The following is a 23,834-nucleotide window of genomic DNA, read 5'->3' on the forward strand; positions in this document are numbered from 1 at the left end:
AGACTAGATATTTGATAGTGACTTTTTTGTATACTTGTGAAGCATCACAAATCTAACTACTGTACTTTTAGCATAATAATAACTAATTGTAAACATGTTTAACGTTTTTATTACATACAGAAAAGACACAAAAACTGGTGTTAAAATAAAATAGATTTATATAATCCTCATTAATATGTATCTACATTTACACAAATTCATCAGAATTGATAAGATATTGAAACACCTAGGCTATTTTTGGTTGACAATACTGACGGATTTGTATTGTCGTAATAGTTTTAAGTTTGCATAGTTTCTTAACAGGTACCATGCGTTTTTTTAATTATCTGTGGGCTGAAAACACAAACGTGGCTGAAATCATTGGCCTGAACATGAAATCAGTTCAGCCTTCGCTCAGTCTGCTGCTATTGCTGTAAAGGTCACTGAACAATTTCATTCTCCATAACTTCAGGACCAACATTTTGTGGCTCATTTGAGTCGAAGCCATCATTAACGCAGAAGTCGGGTGTAGAGTTCACATCACCACAGGCTGTGAGGGGCTAGCAAGATACGTCTGTGGTTTGCTTGCTATCTGGCTTCTATACTGAAGAAATGTCATTGGTTCAATAAATGATAAGCTCTATCAACATTTGAGGCATAATGTCAGAGTACCACAGAAAATAACTGAGTCATTCTGATCAACTCTTTGAAACGAGTAATTCACGTATAATGAAAGTAAACAGGGCCATGCACAGGGGTCATATGACGATGCTAGAAATAACACTATTTTCTGTATTTGGTGTAAGACAATGTTTTTATCTGGTTTAAGGTTCAAAACACATTATTTTACTCTCTGCCTCTCTTTTCGCTTTTTTAAATACTTTCAACAAATAATAAACAAAAAGAAATTAAATCACAATATGACAATTAGGTGAACATTTTTATAATGATATATATATTTAAAAAAGAAGATATTTAAAAAAAAAAAAGATAAAAAAAAATCATGTTAATTTGTTATTCTTTCCCCCATACAATATCACAATTACGTAAACACCACATTTAAAAATGAAAAAATAAATAAATAAAATAAATTACTACGGTTCAAGCAGATGAAAAAAAAGTGTTGTAAAAACTGATGTCAAAACTGAAAATATATTAATAGATTTTTTATTTTCTTTGACTAAATATCACTTCACAAATACAACACATTAAATAAATATTTGCCCCTAAAACAAAGGGATGAATCAAAAGGATTTTCTTTGGTAAGTGCCATCATTTCACAAATGCTGGATTAGATAAAGCTTAATGTGTGTTGAACCCATAACATCTCTTTAATAAGGCGAACGCCCCTAAAACGACTGCAGATAAGGAATTCATATCTAGTTCAGTTAATGATTCTGAAATAATTTAAAAGTCTTTAAAAGCGTATCAAAGTCAAGAGAATTAGAGTAGAAAAACTAAAACTAAAAAAATAAGTGTTCAGAAGATGTCTGAGGGTCAAACCAATCAGCACGCAAGAAAGAATCAAATCAAATCAATGCGAGTGGCCGGGAATCAAAGAGACCGGGAACTGGCTCTGATTCAGCGGCGGCCATAAGAGACTTTGTTTGTGTCAGTGGAGTGTGAACGAGCTCGCTGAGAGACAGCCGGTGGAGTGACAACACACGCTAAGCCGTGTCAAACAAACATGTCTCTCATTGTTGCCACAAGTCTGATCCCTTGACTTGGTCATGATTACAAAACGCTGAATCCATTCGTCTCTGGGCGACATGTACAACAAAACAATAAGACGCAGGCAATCCGATGCAATCCGCATATTAACAAGCCCGTCAGAGCGTTCTGCGTGCGTTCAGAGAAGGAAACGTGGCGTATGCACGCTACACTTGCTTTCTGAACGAATCTAGCGGAGGCTGCGAATGCTTTGAGTCAGATACGCTGTTGAACATGCATTCTACAGCACAGGGAGAGCCGCAGACGGGGATGTGGGCTTTGTGAGGGTGTCAGGGGCGTTTCTCTGCTGCTTTGTGATATCGGCGAGCGAAATGAAAGCCTGCGGTGGAGATGGAGTCCGCTGAGAATAGCGTCTTGCTTGCTGTGCCAGACTCCGTCCCCTCACTGCCAGTCATTACAGCGGAGAACACGGAGGGCTAATCCTTAAGTGAAAGCGCTTTTGGCTGGAGACGACGAGAAGTTGCGGACGTGGTTATCGCTGCGACGGCAGTTCCTCTTCAGCTAATTAATTAGAAGGAAGGGAAGGTGGCGGGGGTCTCTGAAGTGGTCTGCCACCGCTCATCATGAACTAATCAGAGAGCTGGAGAGGGATGATTGTTAAGACAGAGCTGAGAGGGAGAGTGTTTGAGCTACAAGCCTGGAATTCACTTGTTTGGTCAGATAGGTCAACATTACTTGAGCACTGCTGACCAGGATTACATGCAAGCTCTTAGTGCGTTTAGAAAATGGACAGATTTGGCTTCAAAGGGATAGTTCACTCCAAAAAATAAATAAATTGGTGTTAATATACTCACCCTAGGGCCATCCAAAATTTAAGTGACTTTTTCTTGAGTGGAACCGTAAAAGCTGAAACCTTGGTTATTGGTGATTCAGAAAATTCAAGTCTCCTGACGTTGTTTTGCGGTCTTATGAAGCGGAACGATCGATTTGTGCAAGACACTGAACATTATTTACAATATTATTACATGTTTACATGTAATGCAGAGCCACAGACAATGGAGAAATCTGATTATTTTCTGCAAACTGGTTCATTCAGACTCGTTTTTTCTAGTTTGTTTATGTAATCACGCAAATGACAAAATGTATACGGAATTATTAAAGCACCTAATAATGTTTTACATGCTTAAAGTGAATAAAGTAGTCTTCTTCATGTGTTCTTGTGGCTCAGTGGTAGAGCATTGTGTTAGCAGCGCAATAGGTTGTGGGTTTGATTGCCAGGGAACACATGTTAGATAAAAAATGTTAGCCTAAATGCACTGTAACACCACGAGAAGCCATAACATTTTTAATTTTGCGCATATCATGGTCTTCAGCCTGAGTCAAACTGTTTCCTCAGTTCAGTGACTGTTGGAGGTACTGGAGCGTTTTGAGTTGGAGTAACTTGTAGAGTTTCAGACGGTTCAGTCCAATTTGATGAACTTATTCAGCTAGTTTACTTAAAAAAGAATAAGTTCAAAGGAATGTTATAAATAATGTACAGTTTCTTGCACAGACCAATCGTATCACTTCATCTGATCACAATACTGTATATTGTTAGGCGCTACGGGTATTACTGTAATTTTGTGTTTCTTGCTAGAAAAAAGTCACTAGCATCTTGGATGGCCTGAGAGTAAAGATGTTTTGTCTGGTTGCGAGTGTTAGAGCAATATTTAATTTCTAAAATAATCTTTAATTAATGTATTGTGTATTTTAAACATTGTAATTTAAGTATGAGGAAATGTTATGTTTAAAGTTTGATCATTGGGCTAACTTTTCATAATCATAATAGTCCATTAGTATCGTTTGGCAGGATGAGGTTAGACGGTGGAAAGCAACAGTTTCTTCAATCACATGGTACTTCATTTTCACGTTTTTGGAAGTTTGTATTATTTTTTTAAGTAAATTGAAAATTGCGATAAATAAACCATGCTTTTTTGTTGTTACAACCGCATCTCAAAGCATGCTTGATGGACATATGTGAGACTCCCCCGAGCTGACCTCAAGGGGCTAAAGGAAGATTTAAAGGTTAGCCACTATAGCTAGAGTATTCTGGATGGTTGCTAGTGCATTACTATGTGTTTGTTAAAGTGTACTAAACATTTTAAATACATTGATATGTGGTTTCTAGGGTGTTGCAATGCACTTAAGTTGGGCTTAAGTTGAGTTTCTTTTTTAGCAAGTTGCTATATTGTTGCATTGTGTTCCTGTCACGAGACTCCAGATTGTGCCTAACATAGATGTACAGAGGTACAGATGCAGTTGAAAGTTCAGATTTTTTAATCAAATCTATATTCTCTCTGTCTTACCCTTGTTGGCACAAGCGATCCACTGCAGAGGAGTGACATCATAGTTGTGCTGCCCCACTGAGAATGTGAAAACTCTCACCTGTGGAGCGAAGACGGTTTATTAGATGTGTGCAGCAAAAGGGTCTAAAAATACAGAGTAGTTGCTCCAAGTATTAGGACCCTCATTTAACAGCATATGTATTGTTTGAAAATTTCAAACATGTTTTTTGTGAGATCTAGAATCTAAGTTTTATATTGGAAAGATTTTATCTATTTGGTCTGAAAACACAGCTACACATGTCAAAATGTTCTGATATTGATATTGTGATTTTGTTATCTCATGCTATTTTCTGTTTTGGGGGGACAGAAAATCAGTTTGTCACTGAAGGTCATTACCACACAGATAGAAACACCGGCATGTTTTGAATTCAATCGCCTCGACTCACTGTTTTATTTGGCCAGTTGTATTTCTCAAAGATGTCTTGAGCACGATCCTCGCCACCGTCGGTGAACATCATTATCATCTTATTGCAGTTTGCTCTCGGAGCGCTGGTTTCCTGTGAGAAGCAGAAACAGGAAAGCATAAGATTCATCTGGACTCTCATGGGAAACTCGCTGGATCTGCCTTTATAAACAGTTGCTTTAATTTGTGAAAAGCCTTGAGCTTTACACTATCCTTGCAATGTGTCATTTAATAATAACAATGGCCACATACCTAAAGTAAAGTGACAATCTCATTTAAATACGGCAGTGAATCCTCTTAATGATTGCTTTGTGTGTATAAAACAGTCACTCCTGAAACTGTGATGATTAACAGATATTATATCAGATAACAGATATTACAGAAACTTCTTTATTTTCTGTGATTTTACCTAAACAACTGTCGATAGAGCACGATGATGTTTCGTGATATTTATTATAGGCAATGCTTATTATGTGTCTTTGGACTAAACTCATAAAACGATCCAGTTTATGGATTAACAGGCAGGTGCATTTTGCTATATTTTTGCTATATTTAGACTAAAGCTTGTCCACTCCTATTGTGGTCGTGGGGAGTCGTGGCCTAATGGTTAGAGCATCGGACTCCCAATCGAAGGGTTGTGGGTTCTAGTCTCGGGCCGGCAGGAATTGTGGGTGGCGGTAGTGCATGAACAGCTCTCTCTCCACCTTCAATACCATGACTTAGGTGCCCTTGAGCAAGGCATTGAACTGCTCCCCGGGCGCCGCAGCATAAATGGCTGCCCACTGCTCCGGGTGTGTGCTCACAGTGTGTGTGTGTGTGTGTGTGTTCACTGCTCTGTGTGTGTGCATTTCGGATGGGTTAAATGCAGAGGACAAATTCTGAGTATGGGTCACCATACTTGGCTGAATGTCACTTCACTCACTCTTGTCACTTGTGCGTATCCCTATTGTATGTCTTCAATCTGGCAACCCTCATGAGTGTTGAGACTGAGGCGGGAGAAACAACTCTCCTACATTTTGAATTTGGAGCACAGTACTCGTTTTAATTGCTAGCTGTCAATATTACATACCACACCTCTAAGTGCTCAAAGGTGAACTGACAACCAAATTTAGCCACAGTGTGTTTGTGGCCAATATGCGTATGAAGTGTTTGCACTGACATATTTGCACATAATTTGTTTCTGGCCTGCTTGAATCAATTCACTACACAAATGACCTTGAGTCCCACTTGGCAGAGCACTGCACATGTGTCCGAGCACTTAAGCGTGCGTGTGTGAGTGCGGGCACGTCTGTTCCTCTAATCATACGTCTGCTTTTGTGCCAGCTGCCGCAGACCGTCCTATCTCTGATGAGTTAGCCAAAAATCCCCTCTCCCTATCCCATCCAATCACAGCTGTCACTGACATTCGGCCTACGCCACATCACTCTGACAAGATTCTAATAAAGATAAATAATACTGCCACAATTACAAATTCACAGCGCTCTATTCTCAGCCTATCAGGAGTCAGCGTGCAGAAATTAAAATGCCTTGGCGCTTGCGGATCTGAGAGTGACAGTGAAAGAGAAAGTCAGGGAGAACGAGTGTCTTCAGTCAGAAGAGAATACAGATTTTTCTGTATCTCATCAATCACACACACCATCACGATCTGTTCGAGCAGCAGTCGGCCAAAACTAAAATGCATGTGATGAAGCCACACTTGTGGCCAACAATAAATCTCACATCATTGTACACACCATCAACACACTTCTGCATGGCTATTTTTCTCCTGTTCTCTCCTCAAGATAATTTTGATCCTGTTTACACTTGGTATTAAGATGCATTTTGGTCTTCTTTCAAATTGAAAAATACTAAAATACTAATTGTATATTTAAAATCATCTTGCATTTGTCCCTGTACTTTTCCTCTATGTTCTATACAGGTTAGTTTAGAGTCACATAAGACTGTCTACTCTTCGCCTACTGACCTAACACACATGTAATCATTATGATACAGTATTGTTCAAAATAATAGCAGTACAATGTGACTAACCAGAATAATCAAGGTTTTTCGTATATTTTTTTATTGCTACGTGGCAAACAAGTTACCAGTAGGTTCAGTAGATTCTCAGAAAACAAATGAGACCCAGCATTCATGATATGCACGCTCTTAAGGCTGTGCAATTGGGCAATTAGTTGAATTAGTTGAAAGGGGTGTGTTCAAAAAAATAGCAGTGTGGCATTCAATCACTGAGGTCATCAATTTTGTGAAGAAACAGGTGTGAATCAGGTGGCCCCTATTTAAGGATGAAGCCAACACTTGTTGAACATGCATTTGAAAGCTGAGGAAAATGGGTCGTTCAAGACATTGTTCAGAAGAACAGCGTACTTTGATTAAAAAGTTGATTAGAGAGGGGAAAACCTATAAAGAGGTGCAAAAAATGATAGGCTGTTCAGCTAAAATGATCTCCAATGCCTTAAAATGGAGAGCAAAACCAGAGAGGCGTGGAAGAAAACGGAAGACAACCATCAAAATGGATAGAAGAATAACTAGAATGGCAAAGGCTCAGCCAATGATCACCTCCAGGATGATCAAAGACAGTCTGGAGTTACCTGTAAGTACTGTGACAGTTAGAAGACGTCTGTGTGAAGCTAATCTATTTTCAAGAATCCCCCGCAAAGTCCCTCTGTTAAAAAAAAGGCATGTGCAGAAGAGGTTACAATTTGCCAAAGAACACATCAACTGGCCTAAAGAGAAATGGAGGAACATTTTGTGGACTGATGAGAGTAAAATTGTTCTTTTTGGGTCCAAGGGCCACAGGCAGTTTGTGAGACGACCCCCAAACTCTGAATTCAAGCCACAGTACACAGTGAAGACAGTGAAGCATGGAGGTGCAAGCATCATGATATGGGCATGTTTCTCCTACTATGGTGTTGGGCCTATTTATCGCATACCAGGGATCATGGATCAGTTTGCATATGTTAAAATACTTGAAGAGGTCATGTTGCCCTATGCTGAAGAGGACATGCCCTTGAAATGGTTGTTTCAACAAGACAATGACCCAAAACACACTAGTAAACGGGCAAAGTCTTGGTTCCAAACCAACAAAATTAATGTTATGGAGTGGCCAGCCCAATCTCCAGACCTTAATCCAATTGAGAACTTGTGGGGTGATATCAAAAATGCTGTTTCTGAAGCAAAACCAAGAAATGTGAATGAATTGTGGAATGTTGTTAAAGAATCATGGAGTGGAATAACAGCTGAGAGGTGCCACAAGTTGGTTGACTCCATGCCACACAGATGTCAAGCAGTTTTAAAAAACTGTGGTCATACAACTAAATATTAGTTTAGTGATTCACAGGATTGCTAAATCCCAGAAAAAAAAATGTTTGTACAAAATAGTTTTGAGTTTGTACAGTCAAAGGTAGACACTGCTATTTTTTTGAACACACCCCTTTCAACTAATTGCCCAATTGCACAGCCTTAAGAGCGTGCATATCATGAATGCTGGGTCTTGTTTGTTTTCTGACAATCTACTGAACCTACTGGTAACTTGTTTGCCACGTAGCAATAAAAAATATACTAAAAACCTTGATTATTCTGGTTAGTCACATTGTACTGCTATTATTTTGAACAATACTGTACATACACATACAAGGCATTTGTCACCATTGTCCACTTGTGATCCAATCGACCAAAACGCATCTTAAAACCAAGTGCCTTTACAGAATGTCCACTATTGACTCATTTGTCTGTTTTTATTGCTCAGAAATATGAGAAAAAGCTGACACTTAAATTAAATATAACTGAGAACTCTGTTAAATCTCTGAATGCTTTAAAAAAGCAACATCTGAGCAATACAATTTTCCGCCGAGTTGGTAAGAGGATGCTTTGGTATTAACAAATTCAACTAAGCCAAATCCAGCTAAATCTAGCAAAAAAAACTCTCTTTGGGAACATCCAGGGATCTTCTCAAAGGTAAAATGATTCATAGCTGAAGTAAATCATGTTTTTTATATTCTAAAAATGTATATCTATAGTTTAAGTTGACATTTGGGATAGTATGCAAGTCCTCAGACTGTAAAAAAAAAAAAAAGGAGTTGCTTTCTTGAGATTGAGACTTAAATATTTCCTCATTTATTTCTCTATGTATTTATTTCTGGAGTGCATCTTTTCAAAATGTTTTGAAAGACATGATACATTTGAATGCAAGGGCGCATTAATTTGATCAAAAGTGTCAGTAAAGATTTATATTTCAAACAAATGATGTTCTTTTGAACTATTCATAAAAAAAAAATAATAATAAAATGTATCAAAATTCAACTTTGCATCACAGGAATAAATTACATTTAAAATAAATTTTCAAATAAAAAACAGTTATTTTAAAGTGTAATAATATTTCACAATATTGCAGTTTTTCCTATATTTTTGATCAAATAAATGCAGCCTTGGTGAACAAAAGAGACTTAAGTTATCTTAATTTAAGAGAATTAATTTAACATCACAAGAAAACAAACAGAAACAATAATTCCTTCAGTAGGTTAGGGTTAGTCTGTATCATTATTAACTGTATTTAAGGACTTTCCAGTGTATCTTCATGTAGGTAAACATGAGTGTGTGTGTCTTACGTTTAACAGCTGGTCAAAGGCAAACTGAAAGCCGGTCTTGTAGTCTGTCGTCCCCTTGGCTTGCATGTTCATCACAGCCTCTTTGAAGATCTTCTTGTTTTTTATGTTGGCTTGGACCAGCGTGGTGAAGCAGGGCACCACGGCGTACGCTTTCTCATTGAACTGACAGAGAGACAGACAGACAGCAGCTGCTTCAGCAAGTCCATTAAAGCTTCATTATTCATCTCCATTAGATCTCACAGCATCATCATTTCTGCTGTTAACACTCGCTAATGGAGTCACTTACACCTGACTGATTTCTCTCCCAATTCATCACTTGCTTCCACTACAGATGAATCAACTCGTATGAAACTTGAAATCTATTTCAAATCTATTTCACAACACTGATCATCTGGATGGTTTAATAGTGCTCAAATCAGAACATCTTTACATATTAGTCTTGTCTTCCAGGACAAAATATATAAACATCCTTCAAATATGAATCTTCTTTCTTGAGAGGCAAAGTTGTATAAGATATGCATATATATATTTAATTATGTTTATTTTTGTAATGATTTCATTTGATTTTACTTAGTGTTTTATTTTATAATTACAGTAATTGTTTTGCGATTTTCAAAACAGAAACAGAGCCGTAGTTCTCTGACTTCAGGATTTCTGATTTCAGGATTATGAAATTGATCATTTGTGATAATGACAGCCGTTTTGCATATCTTCTCAGAGAACTACTGCTCTGTACAGTAAGTGCTGCTGAGAGCACTTGAAAATAACACATTTAATCACGTTTTTACTCCAAATTCACTTCATAACGTCAGTCGAGTGTTTGAAATAAATCCTTCTGTGGGATGATGTGGCTTCTTAAACAGAATAATAAAGCCACACGATATTCCATTGTATTCTAAGCAGTGATAATGGCTATTTCGATTAGCATTTCATTATAGATACACTTTATAATGATGAAAATTATAATAATAAGAACTAAGATTAGGCCTTCGGATGGAGATTTACTGCTTATTACAGAACTGTGCTTCACTGAAAGATACACATGACAATCGCAGCTTCTGCCTAAGCGTGACTTATTGCCTTAGCGATTTAATTTCGATTAATTGTGAAGCCCTACCCAAAATACAAAACAAGTCTACATATCATGAATTTTTGCGTCTCGATAAACAATGTTCTTAGATATTGTCAAGACTTGTGACATGAATATATTTTGAATTTTTATTTTTCTAACCTCACTGAAATATGGTCTTGTTTTATACATTAAATGTATTTATTTATTTTATATTTTTTTAAATTATTGTTTTAAACAGCTCACACAATTCTCAATAAATTCGTAATTTTATTTTATAAATACTGTTTTAAACAAATCTCACTAAATGTTGTTTGATTTATGCTCAATGGAAGTCAATGATAAAAAGTGTTAATATCATGCATTTTTGCTTCTGGAAAAACCTGGACTTGTTTTAAGGATGTTTATGTATTTGTACTGTAAAAAAAGAAAAAGAAAAGAAAAAGAAAAAGATAAAGCACAGATCCTGGAGGTTTTTATGTGTAACCGTTGAATGCTTATACTAGCACTACTGATTTTGATTATTATTTTATTTTTTTGACACGGCTTAAACCTATGAAAGCTTGTTTCTACCATAGGATAAAAAAATTCAATAACTGGGATTGACACTCAAAATTAAATATATCTTTTTTACAGTTCCGACTTTATATCTCAATATATATCTTTATACAGTATCTCAGATAATAAACTTAGAATTGCGAGAAAAATGTCTGAATTGTGAGATTAAAGTTGCAATTAACTTTTTACATTTTGTTTTTATCCCATGGTGGAAACAAGCTTCCATAAATCCCTTTCACATCAGTACAGCTTTACTGACTGAACAGAACTCAGCATAAAACATTTGTGTGTGTGTGTGTGTGTGTGAGGAAGCACAGCTGTGAAAATCTGAGGTACATCCGGCAGTCTTGATTACAAGGTTCCACACCGCAGGTGCAGAGGAAAGAAAATGCCAATGCAAACAAAAATAATATGAGAAATGTTTCCTAAAACTGCCTATAGGAAAGAAAATTCCCTTTGAGGTCTCTTTTACTCTTCTTTGACGGAGAAAAGATTAAAGGGAGAGCAAACTGAGTCTTCATGAGAGTAATGTACCAATCCCAGAGACTCATGAACGAATCATTCCCCTGAGTCGGACTGATTCGGTTCACGAGTTCAACTCACTGACTCAGTGATTCTGCAGCTCACTGTAGGGAAGATTATCAGCAAAAAATGACTTCTACTGCAGTCTGTGCACACAAATGTGTTATAGACTTCTTTTATGGCGTATTTTTGAAGCTACTGCTATTGCAATTAAATGGAAAAGAGTAACCAGCACAGTTTGAATCTCTCTTTTTGTGTTTCAAAAGGAAACGAGGGTGCGTAACACAAACTAAATTGTCATTTTTGGCTCAAATGGCCCTTTAAAAAAAGCAAATTTTGATTTTAATTGTCTGGAGGTAAACAGCAGTAAACACACAGTGATTCTAAGACTGCTTTTCTTCAGCGGGCTGCAGAATAAGCCGTGTCCCGGTTCAGATTATGATGCTCATTTTGCAATCTCAGAGCCGGGATTAGAGCCCCGGATCAACCCAGATTACTGGTGTGGACCTTCCAAAACGCTAATGTTTCATCATGTGTGTGTGTGTGTGTGTGTCTGTGTATATGTGCATGCATACTTGTGTGAGTTGTGTTTGTGGGCTGCTACTGGGTGATCACAATAAATCAACTCTCTTTAGATTAAATGTTCCATTTTCTGCATTTACATTTTCATACAGGTTCAGATTCCTGGAGGATTCACACAAATGTTGTCTCAAATGAAAAATGTAATGCATATACAACATGGGGGTTATGCCAAATTAACTGTTGATCCTATTTAAAAAAGATATGAAAAACCCTACCCGAGCCACATTAACGTAGTCGTCATCAGAAAGTGTGTCCAGCATCTCGATGACAGAAGTTTTCATCAGCTTCAGGGTCAGTCCACTGACACTACCGCTCCTACAAACACACAAATACATCACACACACTGAACATGACAACATTTATCTCACAAACCAGTCATGTCTCAAAACAGCAGTGCACTGCAACACAAGCCCATCACTGCTGTTGCCAAGCAGAACCTGTTGCTAAGTGTCTCCCTCATCTCTGTCCATCAAAAGTCAATTGTAGACAGCATGTTAAAAAGCGCCATCTTCACCGACAGAACGGAGACAGTCGGTCTTCAAAAACAAAGTACATTTGAATTCTATGCTGCAAATTGGATTTATTAATAGCCTACAGCAGCTATTGAAAAGCTATCATAGAGCACCAGTTCAAGTGTAATTTGGCTTCTAGAGTTAGAAGGTTTAATAAAGACGAACACATCGGGGGGAAAGAAACCCCGGTGACAGCACTATTGTCTCATGCTTCCGGTTGTCACAATGAGATTAGTCTAAGATTGTCAGAAACGTTCAGTGCGATGGTGCTCTTGATTGGCATGAGACTGCCTTGGCAAAGCGACAGCTGCGATTGGTGTATTTTTAATTAGATACCGGTCTCTATTTAAGGTTATGGAGGATTGCCAAACAGCTATAATGAATCTCCATTAAGCAGTTTTTCTAGAGAGGTTTACTTGAGAATATTAATGATTTTTTGACGATAATGTGCATAATTGAGGCAATCACTTATTTGTTCAACTACGCAGCAGTGTTACAAATGACTCTAAATGCACAACACTTAAGGTTTGATAACTAAAAGATTTCAAAAGAAGGTCTTGATGATTCACTGAACGTGGCATTTAACAATCATGCATTTCATTAAAGCTAAAAGGAGAATACTATGAACTCAGAAAATGCAATGCATACCTTTAAACAAATTCATCAGGAAACCTAACTGTTTATGTATGATGCGAAAGCTTTTTTGAGATTATGCATTTTAGAGGTCAGATAAGATCAGAGTCACAGGACGTTTTAAATTCTCCACCAGCAGCTCAGGTATCGGCAGCAGTAATGCCATTTTTCATTGCATATAACCTCTAAGTCATATTTCAGGAACACAGGAGCATTTTGATGTTGAGGCATGAGGTTAATAAGATGGAATAATGTTCTACTCAGCCGACAGGTGGCAGTAGAGCACCACACTGCTGTTGAGGCATCATAAACAACACATTTATCAGCACAGAGGACAGTGTGTGTGTTAATGCAGTGCATATGAGACACACAGAGAGACAGATGGAGAGTGTGTTCGAGAGGATACTTACACGTCCACGATGATGACCATGTCCTTGGGAGAAGAAGCTCCCTGAATGTACCTAGTAAAAGTACAAAAAAAGACTAGTCAGTGCTGATATTAAAGTTCATTGAGATTTAAAATGCTAAATAAAACAATAAGCTTTAAGAGGCAGTGAGTTACAGTGATTATACCATGCTTAAAGACTCAATATAAAGTCTTAACAATGGTTTTACAAGACTCATCTGGCTACAACTTCTAAAGCATCTAAATAATCAGCATGATTCAAGTTTTGTTGGAAAACCTGTCGTTCACGATCTAATACGCCTTCTGTCATCTGATTTATAGTTTACACTATTTAAAGTAACCATAAGAATAACTTTTCTTTAGTTAGTAATATTTCAAGATGAACATTTACTGGACTGATGCAACATAGGTTTGCTTGATTATCCATACATCATTTTTTTGAAAAACTATTTACCAATTTGATCATCATTCTTTAGAGGGACATTTAATTGATCATCTCTCAATCATCATTTTATCACATTGCATTATATGTTTTAAACCACATAGCTTAGATCATAAAACTACGTACTTAAATATCATCTTACTGCAATAACAGACATATTATTGGGAGATACACTGAGACAACTGATATTTACATGTATTATATTGATTTACATTACAGTCAGAAATTCATCTCTTTTTTTTGGCCATATAAACATCAGCATTTTGCCAAATTGCACACTTTAGCTCAATTTGGTGAGCTTTTTTCTTGAGTTTGAGCTCCTTATTCTCCAGTTCTGATACTTATGTATCAAACACGTGTGCAAACTAATTATTGTAGATTTTTTTTTTTATATTGTGACTTCATATTAAATAAACTATTATTTCACATGTCCAGTTTTATAAAAAAAATAGTTCACAAAAACTAAGCACAGGTCCTTTTCCCAGCTCACTCTCCCCAATCATGATCCTCAGATTTGTCTTGAATGTGCGCTAAGCTAGCCTCAAAGTCTGAGAAGCACAGCGTCAGGTGAAACGTCAAACCGGACGGCCGTTTATTCTCCGGCTGACTCATCGGGCCGCTGACAAACGCATTATGCAGTCCGCCCGTCTCTCTGTGTCTTTGTGCAAGCGCTAGCAGATCGTGCAGTGAGGAGAAATGCTTTGTCTCGAGCCATTTTTAGCATGGTGCTCAATCTGAGCGCGGAAAGACAATGAGTGATGCATGGCACTTTTGAGTCAGTGACAGCAAAATAAATAAATAAACGGCCTAACGCCACATCTGTCCACCGCTGATAGACGCTGACATATAGAAAACACTAGTGCAGCCATTTTCACTCTTCCCCGTGCAATTAAAAAGGCATTACACCTGACAATCAGAGCAGGAGACTGATGCACGTCGTCAAGCCCTTGTCTTCAGAAGACTTGCAAAAGCACTTCTTCTTCTGCGTGGCGAGGTGATTGGCTGTCGTGCAGACAGGTAGTTAGCGCTTTGTGTTCGCGGGAGCAGACCGATCGTCGAGGGTCTGTTCTCCGGCGGTAATCAGGCTGAAGAGGCGATGTGAGAAGTGGTGCCAGGTGCCCGTGGCTCGTTGAGGAAGGGTTTTGAAGCTAAGCTCTGGAAAAATGGAAAAGCCCTGGCGAGCCACGAAAGCCCACTAGCGCACTCCACTGCAAACCTGTACGCTGACCTCTGACCCTCATTTTGGAGGCCAATCCAGTCTTAATGCCACTGGAGAGTGCTAGACGTGGAAGGAGGACAAACACAGCTGAACGACTGTTTAAAGCTGACAATAACAATGCTCAGGCATGAGTACAAAGCTTTTGGCACTAGAAGTGGGTGACATTCATTTAGTTCTTGATAATTGAAGATGCTACCCGAAAGGTCAGAGTTTTTCTTTTTAAGCACGGTGGTACAAATTAATCAGTTTAATTACAAAAGGCTTTCATTTGAATAAGTATAATGTGAGTGAGAAAATGGAGACTATGCTTATTATAACCAATACTGTATGTACGTGAACCCCTATTACTAGCTTGTGCTACACAAACTGTCCATTCAAATCATTTTACTATCTTAAAGTAGTGAATAGTAACTCTGAATCTGTTTAGTGGCATAAAACGGTACAAAAATAGAAACGGAGTCATCATTTATTCTCCCTCATGTCATTTCAAACTTGTATGACTCTCTTTCTTTTAGAAGAACATATGGAGAATATGTTTTAAAAGATGTTTTTTCTCTCTCTCTCTCTGCAATGAATGTTATTTGGACCCCAGTACTAAAATATTTACATTTTGGGGATTAACTAAACCTTTAAATTTGGGGACAATAATATATATATTATATATATATATATATGTATATATATATATATATATATATATATATATATATATATATATATATATATATATATATATATATATATATATATATATATATATATATATATATATATATATTTTTTTTTTTTTTAGTTTTTGAAATATCTTATGCTCACTTGGGATGGATTTATGTGATCAGAAATACAGGAATAACAGCAATTTGCTCAGAAGATTTAAAATCAGGAAAAATGTCTTGTTATTTTTTTTAATCAGTTGAGCTCCTGGAAATCATGATACATTTTCTTCAGGATTCTTTAACAAATAGAAAGTCAAAAAGAACAGCATTTATTTAAAATAGAAATCTTTTACTGAGTAAATGGTAGTGTATGCATTATATATAAAGACCTGGAATAATGCATTCGCATTCTACTATTATGATTAATGTACGGTAATTTTCAATATTCTTGAAGCTTAAAGCTCCAGTCCTTATTCATTACAACTGCATATCCTTCCTCGACTGGTATAATTCTTTAAAATCCGTCTGTGCTTCGTGGTCAAACATCACACAGGTTTGGATTGATATAAGACTGCAGTTTAATTACTTAAGTAAATTACACTATGAGTATCTTATAGCTTGCCAAGCTACAGTTTCAAATTAGCATGCTAACATCAGCACTCTCCAACAGCAAAGCACACAATATGACATCAGACGCTGCAAAATTAATTTCTGCTCCATCTCTGCGAGAAACATAGAGGTACACTAGATTTCTCCGTATTTAAAATTCATTTCTCAGCTCTGTTTGCTTTTATGCAATCAATCCACTGCGCGCTGGATTCAGTTTGTGCCATGTTTGCTCATGTTCTTATTTCTAATAATGCCACCCAGTGTTTCTGCTCAAACAAACACACATTTCCATGAATACACTTTCAGTAAACACAGGAGGCATAATTGGAGGTTGAGAGGAGCCTTAGGAGCAACGATAAAACTCCACAAAAAAACCTAATGAAATTTTCCAAGCCTAAAAGATGCACACGCCTCATAAACACCGCACATGATGAAAAATCAAGGAACTAGATGAAGGAAATGAGTTTGCTCAGGATTTAGTGTTTGGACTCTACATGAAGGCTACATACATATTTTTAATGTTTGTGTGTTACAGTGGTCATATGAAAAACACAAAAACATGGAATGGAAACAGAAATTTCATATATCAATTTCATAATTTCTATATAGTTTGTATGTATTTATAATATCACATTTATTAATAATATTTAACTAAATATATCAGAATTTGTGTCAAATTAATGTGATAATAAATGAACAATGTCAACAAGTAATTGTTGTATAGTATAAGAAATGCCATATGTCTGAGTGCACCTTAAAATCAACACGAAATGGAGTGTTTTTTTGAAAAACCAGACTTATTTGGAAAAGGGTTGAACAAAAAAGAATGTAATGTATCGTTGACTTTAAGAGAAACACTGATGAAACCATCCCGATCTCTTTGGTTAAAGGTTAGATTAACTCTAGGAGTCAATTAAAGCTGGGCAGCCTATCATTCACCATCACTCTGTGGGATCTGTTTCTTTTGGCAGTGGTATGTTTCACTCTCCAGTCTATATTCATCTCTGCTCTGTGACAGTGATGTTCGGCTCACTGTACCATCCGTGGATCAGCCTGATGGATCCAGATGTGCAGTTTCTGCATGGATTGCACTCTGTAATTACCCCTCCACCGAGGCCCAGTGATGCCATTCCTTCCCAGTCATTACCCACACTCCCCAGCGCCCCGGCCAGGTGACATGCAGATGGGCCACCACAAACCAGGACCCCCGTCCAGCCGCTTACTCACTAAACACACACGCTCAGGAAGGTCCTTCAGCAGCACAGTCATCCAGAGCATCTGCTGCACCACCACCAAACCTTAGGACACACTCACTCAATCTTCATTAGTAGAAATATCAATAATGAAGCCATATCAGCTATGAAAAACACCATGGAGAATGAGAATTAGTGATCGAACTCTCTTACATCTGACTTTTTCCTCTAGATTCCAGCTCTGCTTCATGAGGCGCATCACGTGATGCTTTTCCTTCACTAAAAATACAATTCATATTCATGCAAAATAAAGTTCAATTTACATTTATGTACAAAACCTTTAAGCAAGTGGCTTTAGATTTTTAAGATTTAAAAATGTAATGAAAAAAATCAAGTGTGCCCATATTTTGGACTGGTAGTATACAGATAACCTGAATCTAAAATAAACTTGCACATGGCAAGTGATTTGATATTTAAATTTGTCCATTTAGCGGGTGCTTTTATTCAAATGAAGAACATCACAAACAATTTCTCCTAAGAGCCAACAATATTCGTAGTACACAATGCCATGTTTACAGTATAAACTAGATTAATACACACGCCAGAGCAGAAGAGAAATGCAGAAAAAACATGAGAAACATAAAAAATCCTATTTTTGCATTAAATATGAAGGTATATGCACTTACGTTAATTTAAATAAATATTAGCATTTGTCCAATTAAAATACCTTTATTTAAAAACAGAGTATTTTTATGATTGTCAAGGTGTATATTTTATGAATAGATGCATTCTTTGGGAACTGAATTCACTTTGAGATTGTTACTGCCATGCTCTAGCAGTTCAGGGATATATAAATACATTCTGTATTCTCTTCCATTGTTTCGCTGCTTTTCCTTTCTTTCCACCTGACGTTCCACATTAACCAGCCTCTCTGTGAGATGCCACACAACAGTTGAGGTCACTCACAGTGATTCTGAACAAACATCAAATGTTTGTAGTGGTGGCTTCACAGCAGGAATGCATCACAACTTAAAGTTTAAAACTAAAGAAAAAACACAGCAGCAGGCCAAAATATCATTATTCCACTGCAATTCAAGACATGCTGATGTTAAGAATGAAAACCTGCATCCTTATTATTTTTTAAATAAAACAGTACATGAAAATGTTAAATATTTTAAATATTAATATATTAAAATTATAATGTCTAATTAATGAGAACCATTTTATAATTTTATTTTACACACACACACACACACACACACACACACACACACACACACACACATATATATATATATATAACTAAAAATAGCATGTATCCTTTTATATTTTTTTGTGAAATATTATGTGGAAATTTTAAATATTTTAAATATTAAATATACTATAATATATGATTTATTTTATTATTATCATTCGATATTTATTAAATACATAAATATCAGATATCAATAATTTTTTTGCAGAGTATGCAGAGGTTCCTATTACCTGGAAAAAAATTCAGTATATGATACTACATTTTAATGGGTTTGCTTTTGATTTTCAGTCTTGCAAAGCAAAAGCAAACACATTAAAATGTAGAATCATATACTGAAAATTTTTCCGGGTAATAGGAACCTCTGCATACCTATAACGTTATTTAGTTTAATTTCTTTGATAAGATTTTATATATAAATATTTTTGCAATAATTTATTATGCTATTTTAAAACTTACTTTAACGAATTTCTGATCAAAATGTTGGAGTTGATAAACATGGTCAAGATGAATGCATTGCATTGTGAGAAACAACCAAATCAAGCAAAATGTTTTATTACACATTGCACATTTTTCTAAGTTTTCGGAAATGTGCATATTAAGAACCATACCGTATACCGCAAAAATAGTATGAGTAATATACTAGTATGCTATTCCATGCACAGTCCAATTCAAAATGCGTTCTTCAACGTTACAGGCCAAAGCAAAAATTGGACTTGCATTTGACAAGTGTTAATTTAAGAAAGCATGGAAAAGACGACACAATACACGTATGATGTGATTTCACCTCAAGCATTCACTGTAATACTGTAATAGTGACTTCAGCATCATTGTGCACAGTAAACAGGTTAACCCAGCAAACGACAGTCTGGCCGTGTGAATGAAAGCGCAAAGGCTGGAGGGGCAAAAAAAAAAACCTCATCACAAAAACGTCCCATTTCCAAGCGCAGACAGAAAACACATTTCCCGGGAAGGTGCTGGAAAAGTGAAAGCAGGGACTGACATTGTAATGTGCCTCGTGTCGCTTTGATTGTGTTGCATTCCCTCAATAGGAGAAAGACATTGGAATTCATGAGGTACTTTTATCACGGTGCAGCGTGGGTAAAAATCAATGCATTACCTCGAGAGCGAGAGTGTGTCTGACCTTGCCTGTCTGTCTCTCCCTGTCTCGCTCTCCTATTCCTGTTTCTCACGCTCTCACATTAAAAATGAGTTAATTATAGAAGCTTATCGAGGCTGAAACGATATGGCTGACTTACACATGTGTACAGCTGCCGGGTTCCCACTGTGCCATGCAGCTCATGAAGGGTACTGACTTCACTTCCCTTTAAATGCATGTGTACAGACGTGTGTGTTGAGGGATTTGTGTGTGTGTGTGCGCGCTGATGGGATTATTATTTTATGGGCCGCTGCTCTTTTAGCTCTCCTCTGGATGTGTTCTTCAACAGATTGAATTAAGATTAAAACACTGAGGCCTGTGAAGCAGGTGAGCTGTGGGAAGGAGATGTTATTGTGTGTTTATTCTGATTTTTATTTGCTTGATTATGCAATAAATTGATGGCGAGGTCACAGATCTGTATGGATGGATGACCAGTCAGTTTTTCCTTCAAGGCTTTCATAGAGATTAAACTAGAAGCGAAACAGAAAACGTTTCATGAATTCAAAACAGAACCTCTTCAAATCTTATTTTGGTTTATTATCATTATTGTGAGTCTAAGTGATTTTAAGATCTTAATGCTGAGCTTAATTATAGGCAATACGTTAAAAATAAAAGTACCAACTAGTGTACCATGATGGTTGTTTGAACATGTACCGTGGTCATTTTACAATATTCATTAAATTAGCTTGGAAAACCATGTAAAAAAGTACTGTGGCAGTAATATAGTACTTCACATAATACATATGGTAATGCTATGGTACTTAAAAAAAATAAAAACATGGAAAAATATTACTGCTGAAAATTATGTAACGAGGTCGTAATGGTAGTAATACTCTGAAACAGACCATGGCAATCAAATTCATGCACCATATCCAAGAATACCATGGTAACTTTACAAAAAAGTACTGTGGCAGTATCATGACGTAATGATGATATCAAAAGATATTAAAATATACCACTGGGCTTAAATGTATTTACTATGGCATTTTAAAAACTACCAAAAAATGTAACTTTTAAAAAACATATTTTACTATGGTACTATCATAGTTTTCTTTACATGTGCCATGGTAATTTTGCAGAATTGATTGATGTACCTTGGAAGATTGTAACAAGTACCGTTGCAGCACTATGGTACAGTACATGGATAGTAACATTATGCTGCTTTGAAAAATACCATGGTGCTGCAATTCATGTAACAGGGTATTTACATGCGATAGATGGTAAAAATATGAAATATACCACTGTAATGAAATTCCCTTACCATGGTAAGTCCAGGAATACCACGGTACTATCACGGCACTTATTGTAAGTGTTCCTTTCCAAAAAAAATGGACTCTGGCAGAACCATGATACAATACTGGTTTTAGACGACAATACTATGGTACTTTAAAATAAATGTGACTGAAATATACATCGGATCTCTTATTCAATATCTGGATTTTTTCACTCGACTGCAAACATTAATGCGAATTAGTTTCTCAAAGTGCATTTGCACTGAAACACACTGACCTGTCAGTGTTTAATCTGACCGGAGAGCAGACACAGGGCTGACAGGCCTCCATCTAACTTGGAGTTTGAGCAGCCACAATAATATTTATTTAGGAGCCAGATTTACTTTTCTCAGAAATCAATATGTGCTTTGGCTGTGCTGAATATCTGCTACGCTGGGCTGAACCTGCATGGTAATGACTTCTCTGTAACGCTCCGATAACAAAACATACACCTCTGTCTGTTTCTCTTCCAATCAATCCTCGTGCCTTTAGCCGTCGCTCACGCTCTCTCCTCCAAATCTTCACCTTCTCCCGCCATCCTTTGCTAACTTGTGTAGACATACGTTATAATAGAGGTGTGTTAATAATTCATGTCAGAGCAATTGGAGACAATTAAGTGATTGCCTGGGTCATTTATTTTCCAGTCACCTCCACCAAACATCTCTTCAAAAGCTGTTTTCTGTTTCTCAGAGACACCAATAAGATTAAATACAGAACAGATGGAGACCTGTCCTGATGTTTCTCCTTAAAGGGATAGTTCACCTAAAAATGAAAAATCTCATGTTGCTCCAAATCTAGATTAATGTCTTTCTTTTGTTGAACATGAAATAAGATATTTTGAAGAAATTGGTAGCCATTGACTTCCACAGTATGGAAAAATACTATGGAAGTGAATGGGGACCAGAAAATGTTTGTTTACCAACTTTTATCACAACATCGTCTTTTTTACAACTCGAGTGTAAAAAAAATTAAATAATAATGACAGGATATATACATATATAGGATACAATATATATATATACATGTTTTTAAATGGAAATATATAAAATATATTTTTTCATGAGTTGAAATTATTAAAGATATATAAAATATTGCTTTAAAAAAATCAAAAATTTATATTAATGATAATAATAATTATATATATATATATATATATATACACACACACACACACACACACACACACACTATTTAACTGTGTATTTAAAAACCTATCTAATTAAATATACTTCTTGGCAATTTCACATCTAGACAAAAAGACAGACAGGTTAGTTATTGTATTGATAATTTGCGTTCTTACAAATAACTTAATTTATAATTAAAATGGAATTGTTTTCTCAGTGGAAATGTGTCATCCCTCTGCTTCAAGAAAAAGGCCTTTATATGTAAACCTACTGTATGTAATAGTTGCTAAAAGTTAATTGATGTTTAACAGTGACTTTACATCACAGTTAACCAAGCAGCATCCAGCACCAGAACTATCAGTTTTGTAAATGCACAGAATATTAAAAGTTTCCTCCAAACTCCTGCTCCGGCGTCTTTGAGACATTAGCTGAGCTAAGCAGCAGGCTGTCATTTGAGTGGTCAAGCCGTGCAAAGAGTGTAATACACAACGACAGTGTGTTGACCATAATCATGCAAACTTGACCTGACACATCCCGACCCCTCCCACTGCCACGGCCTGCCAATCAGCAGAGCGGAGCGCAGGTTGCCAAGCAACAGTCTGAGAAACAGCTCTGGAGCCGTGTGCTGGGGTTAAAGAGCAGCGGGCAGACGACTATTGAGACGCCAGTGCTGCTGCTACAACTGCATCTGAAGCTACAATCTGTAATAACTGCAAAGAGATAGATAGATAATTTTTTAATATTATAAAAAAGACTTTTTACATTTTAAAATAATGTTAATTTTAGTAATATATTAAATGAATGCAATTATAATTTAATATAAACTGACAGCTGGTCAATTTTACTGTGCTGAGATGTTTTATTTGTGTGTGTGTGCAAAATACGATGCTATATTTATCATTTAATTATGCATATAATTTATATTATAATATTACACATTAAAATTTTACAGCTGCAAAATGTGTTTCATCCCATCATAACTGACAGTTTTACTGGGTTGAGAATTTTGTTTTTATTACAACATAAAAAAATATTTTGTACTGATGCTAGATTTATCATTTATTATCACAATATTTTTGTTTGTGTCCATTAAGTTTGAACAAAAGGAGAAAATGATCAAAAATAAAATATCTTTCATTTGTAAACGTAATACACTGGAATATCAGATTAAATGGTTACTTCATATACAAACATTTCTGCTGCTTATACTTTGATATGCACCATAATCATGATAGGAAAAGACTCATTAAGGGGTCCGAGACGAAAGGATGCGAGGAGTTTGGTGATACCTCACACTGCACAGAGACATATGAAAACTGAAGCAGCATGTTGAGCAGAGCGCCTGCTGATAGTAATTCATCATCCCTGCACTTATAGAGCTGTTGTGCTTCTGTACAGCACCGCTAGCCTACACACTCACAAAAGCATTAAAAGCAACTCATTAAGTCTGCAGAGCGTGTTGCATCACAACAAAAACAATGTAGAGCTCGCCCCGGCTCATCAGCAACATTAGCGCTTTGTCAGCCAAACTAGCTAGCTAGCTGCATGCTTCTTACAGGTATATTGGGGATTGTTTTTGTTTTTTT

The 23,834-nt window shown here is 36.5% G+C and overlaps 1 protein-coding gene across 3 annotated transcripts in view; it reads right to left on the reverse strand.

Annotated features, from left to right (window-relative positions):
• The window catches only part of LOC113103988 (voltage-dependent calcium channel subunit alpha-2/delta-2), a 259,966-nt gene that overhangs the window by 27,687 nt on the left and 208,445 nt on the right, over window positions 1-23,834 (reverse strand). For all 3 annotated transcript variants that reach the window (XM_026266026.1, XM_026266024.1, XM_026266025.1), the window contains exons 9-13: window positions 13,328-13,378; window positions 11,988-12,087; window positions 9,042-9,203; window positions 4,421-4,531; window positions 3,996-4,074 (exon numbers count right to left, since the gene is read on the reverse strand). In XM_026266026.1, coding sequence (XP_026121811.1) covers window positions 3,996-4,074; window positions 4,421-4,531; window positions 9,042-9,203; window positions 11,988-12,087; window positions 13,328-13,378 — 503 coding nt within the window. The remainder of the gene's footprint in view (window positions 1-3,995; window positions 4,075-4,420; window positions 4,532-9,041; window positions 9,204-11,987; window positions 12,088-13,327; window positions 13,379-23,834) is intronic.

Source organism: Carassius auratus, chromosome 6 (genome assembly GCF_003368295.1).
Source record: "Carassius auratus strain Wakin chromosome 6, ASM336829v1, whole genome shotgun sequence".
Classification (NCBI taxonomy): domain Eukaryota; kingdom Metazoa; phylum Chordata; class Actinopteri; order Cypriniformes; family Cyprinidae; genus Carassius; species Carassius auratus.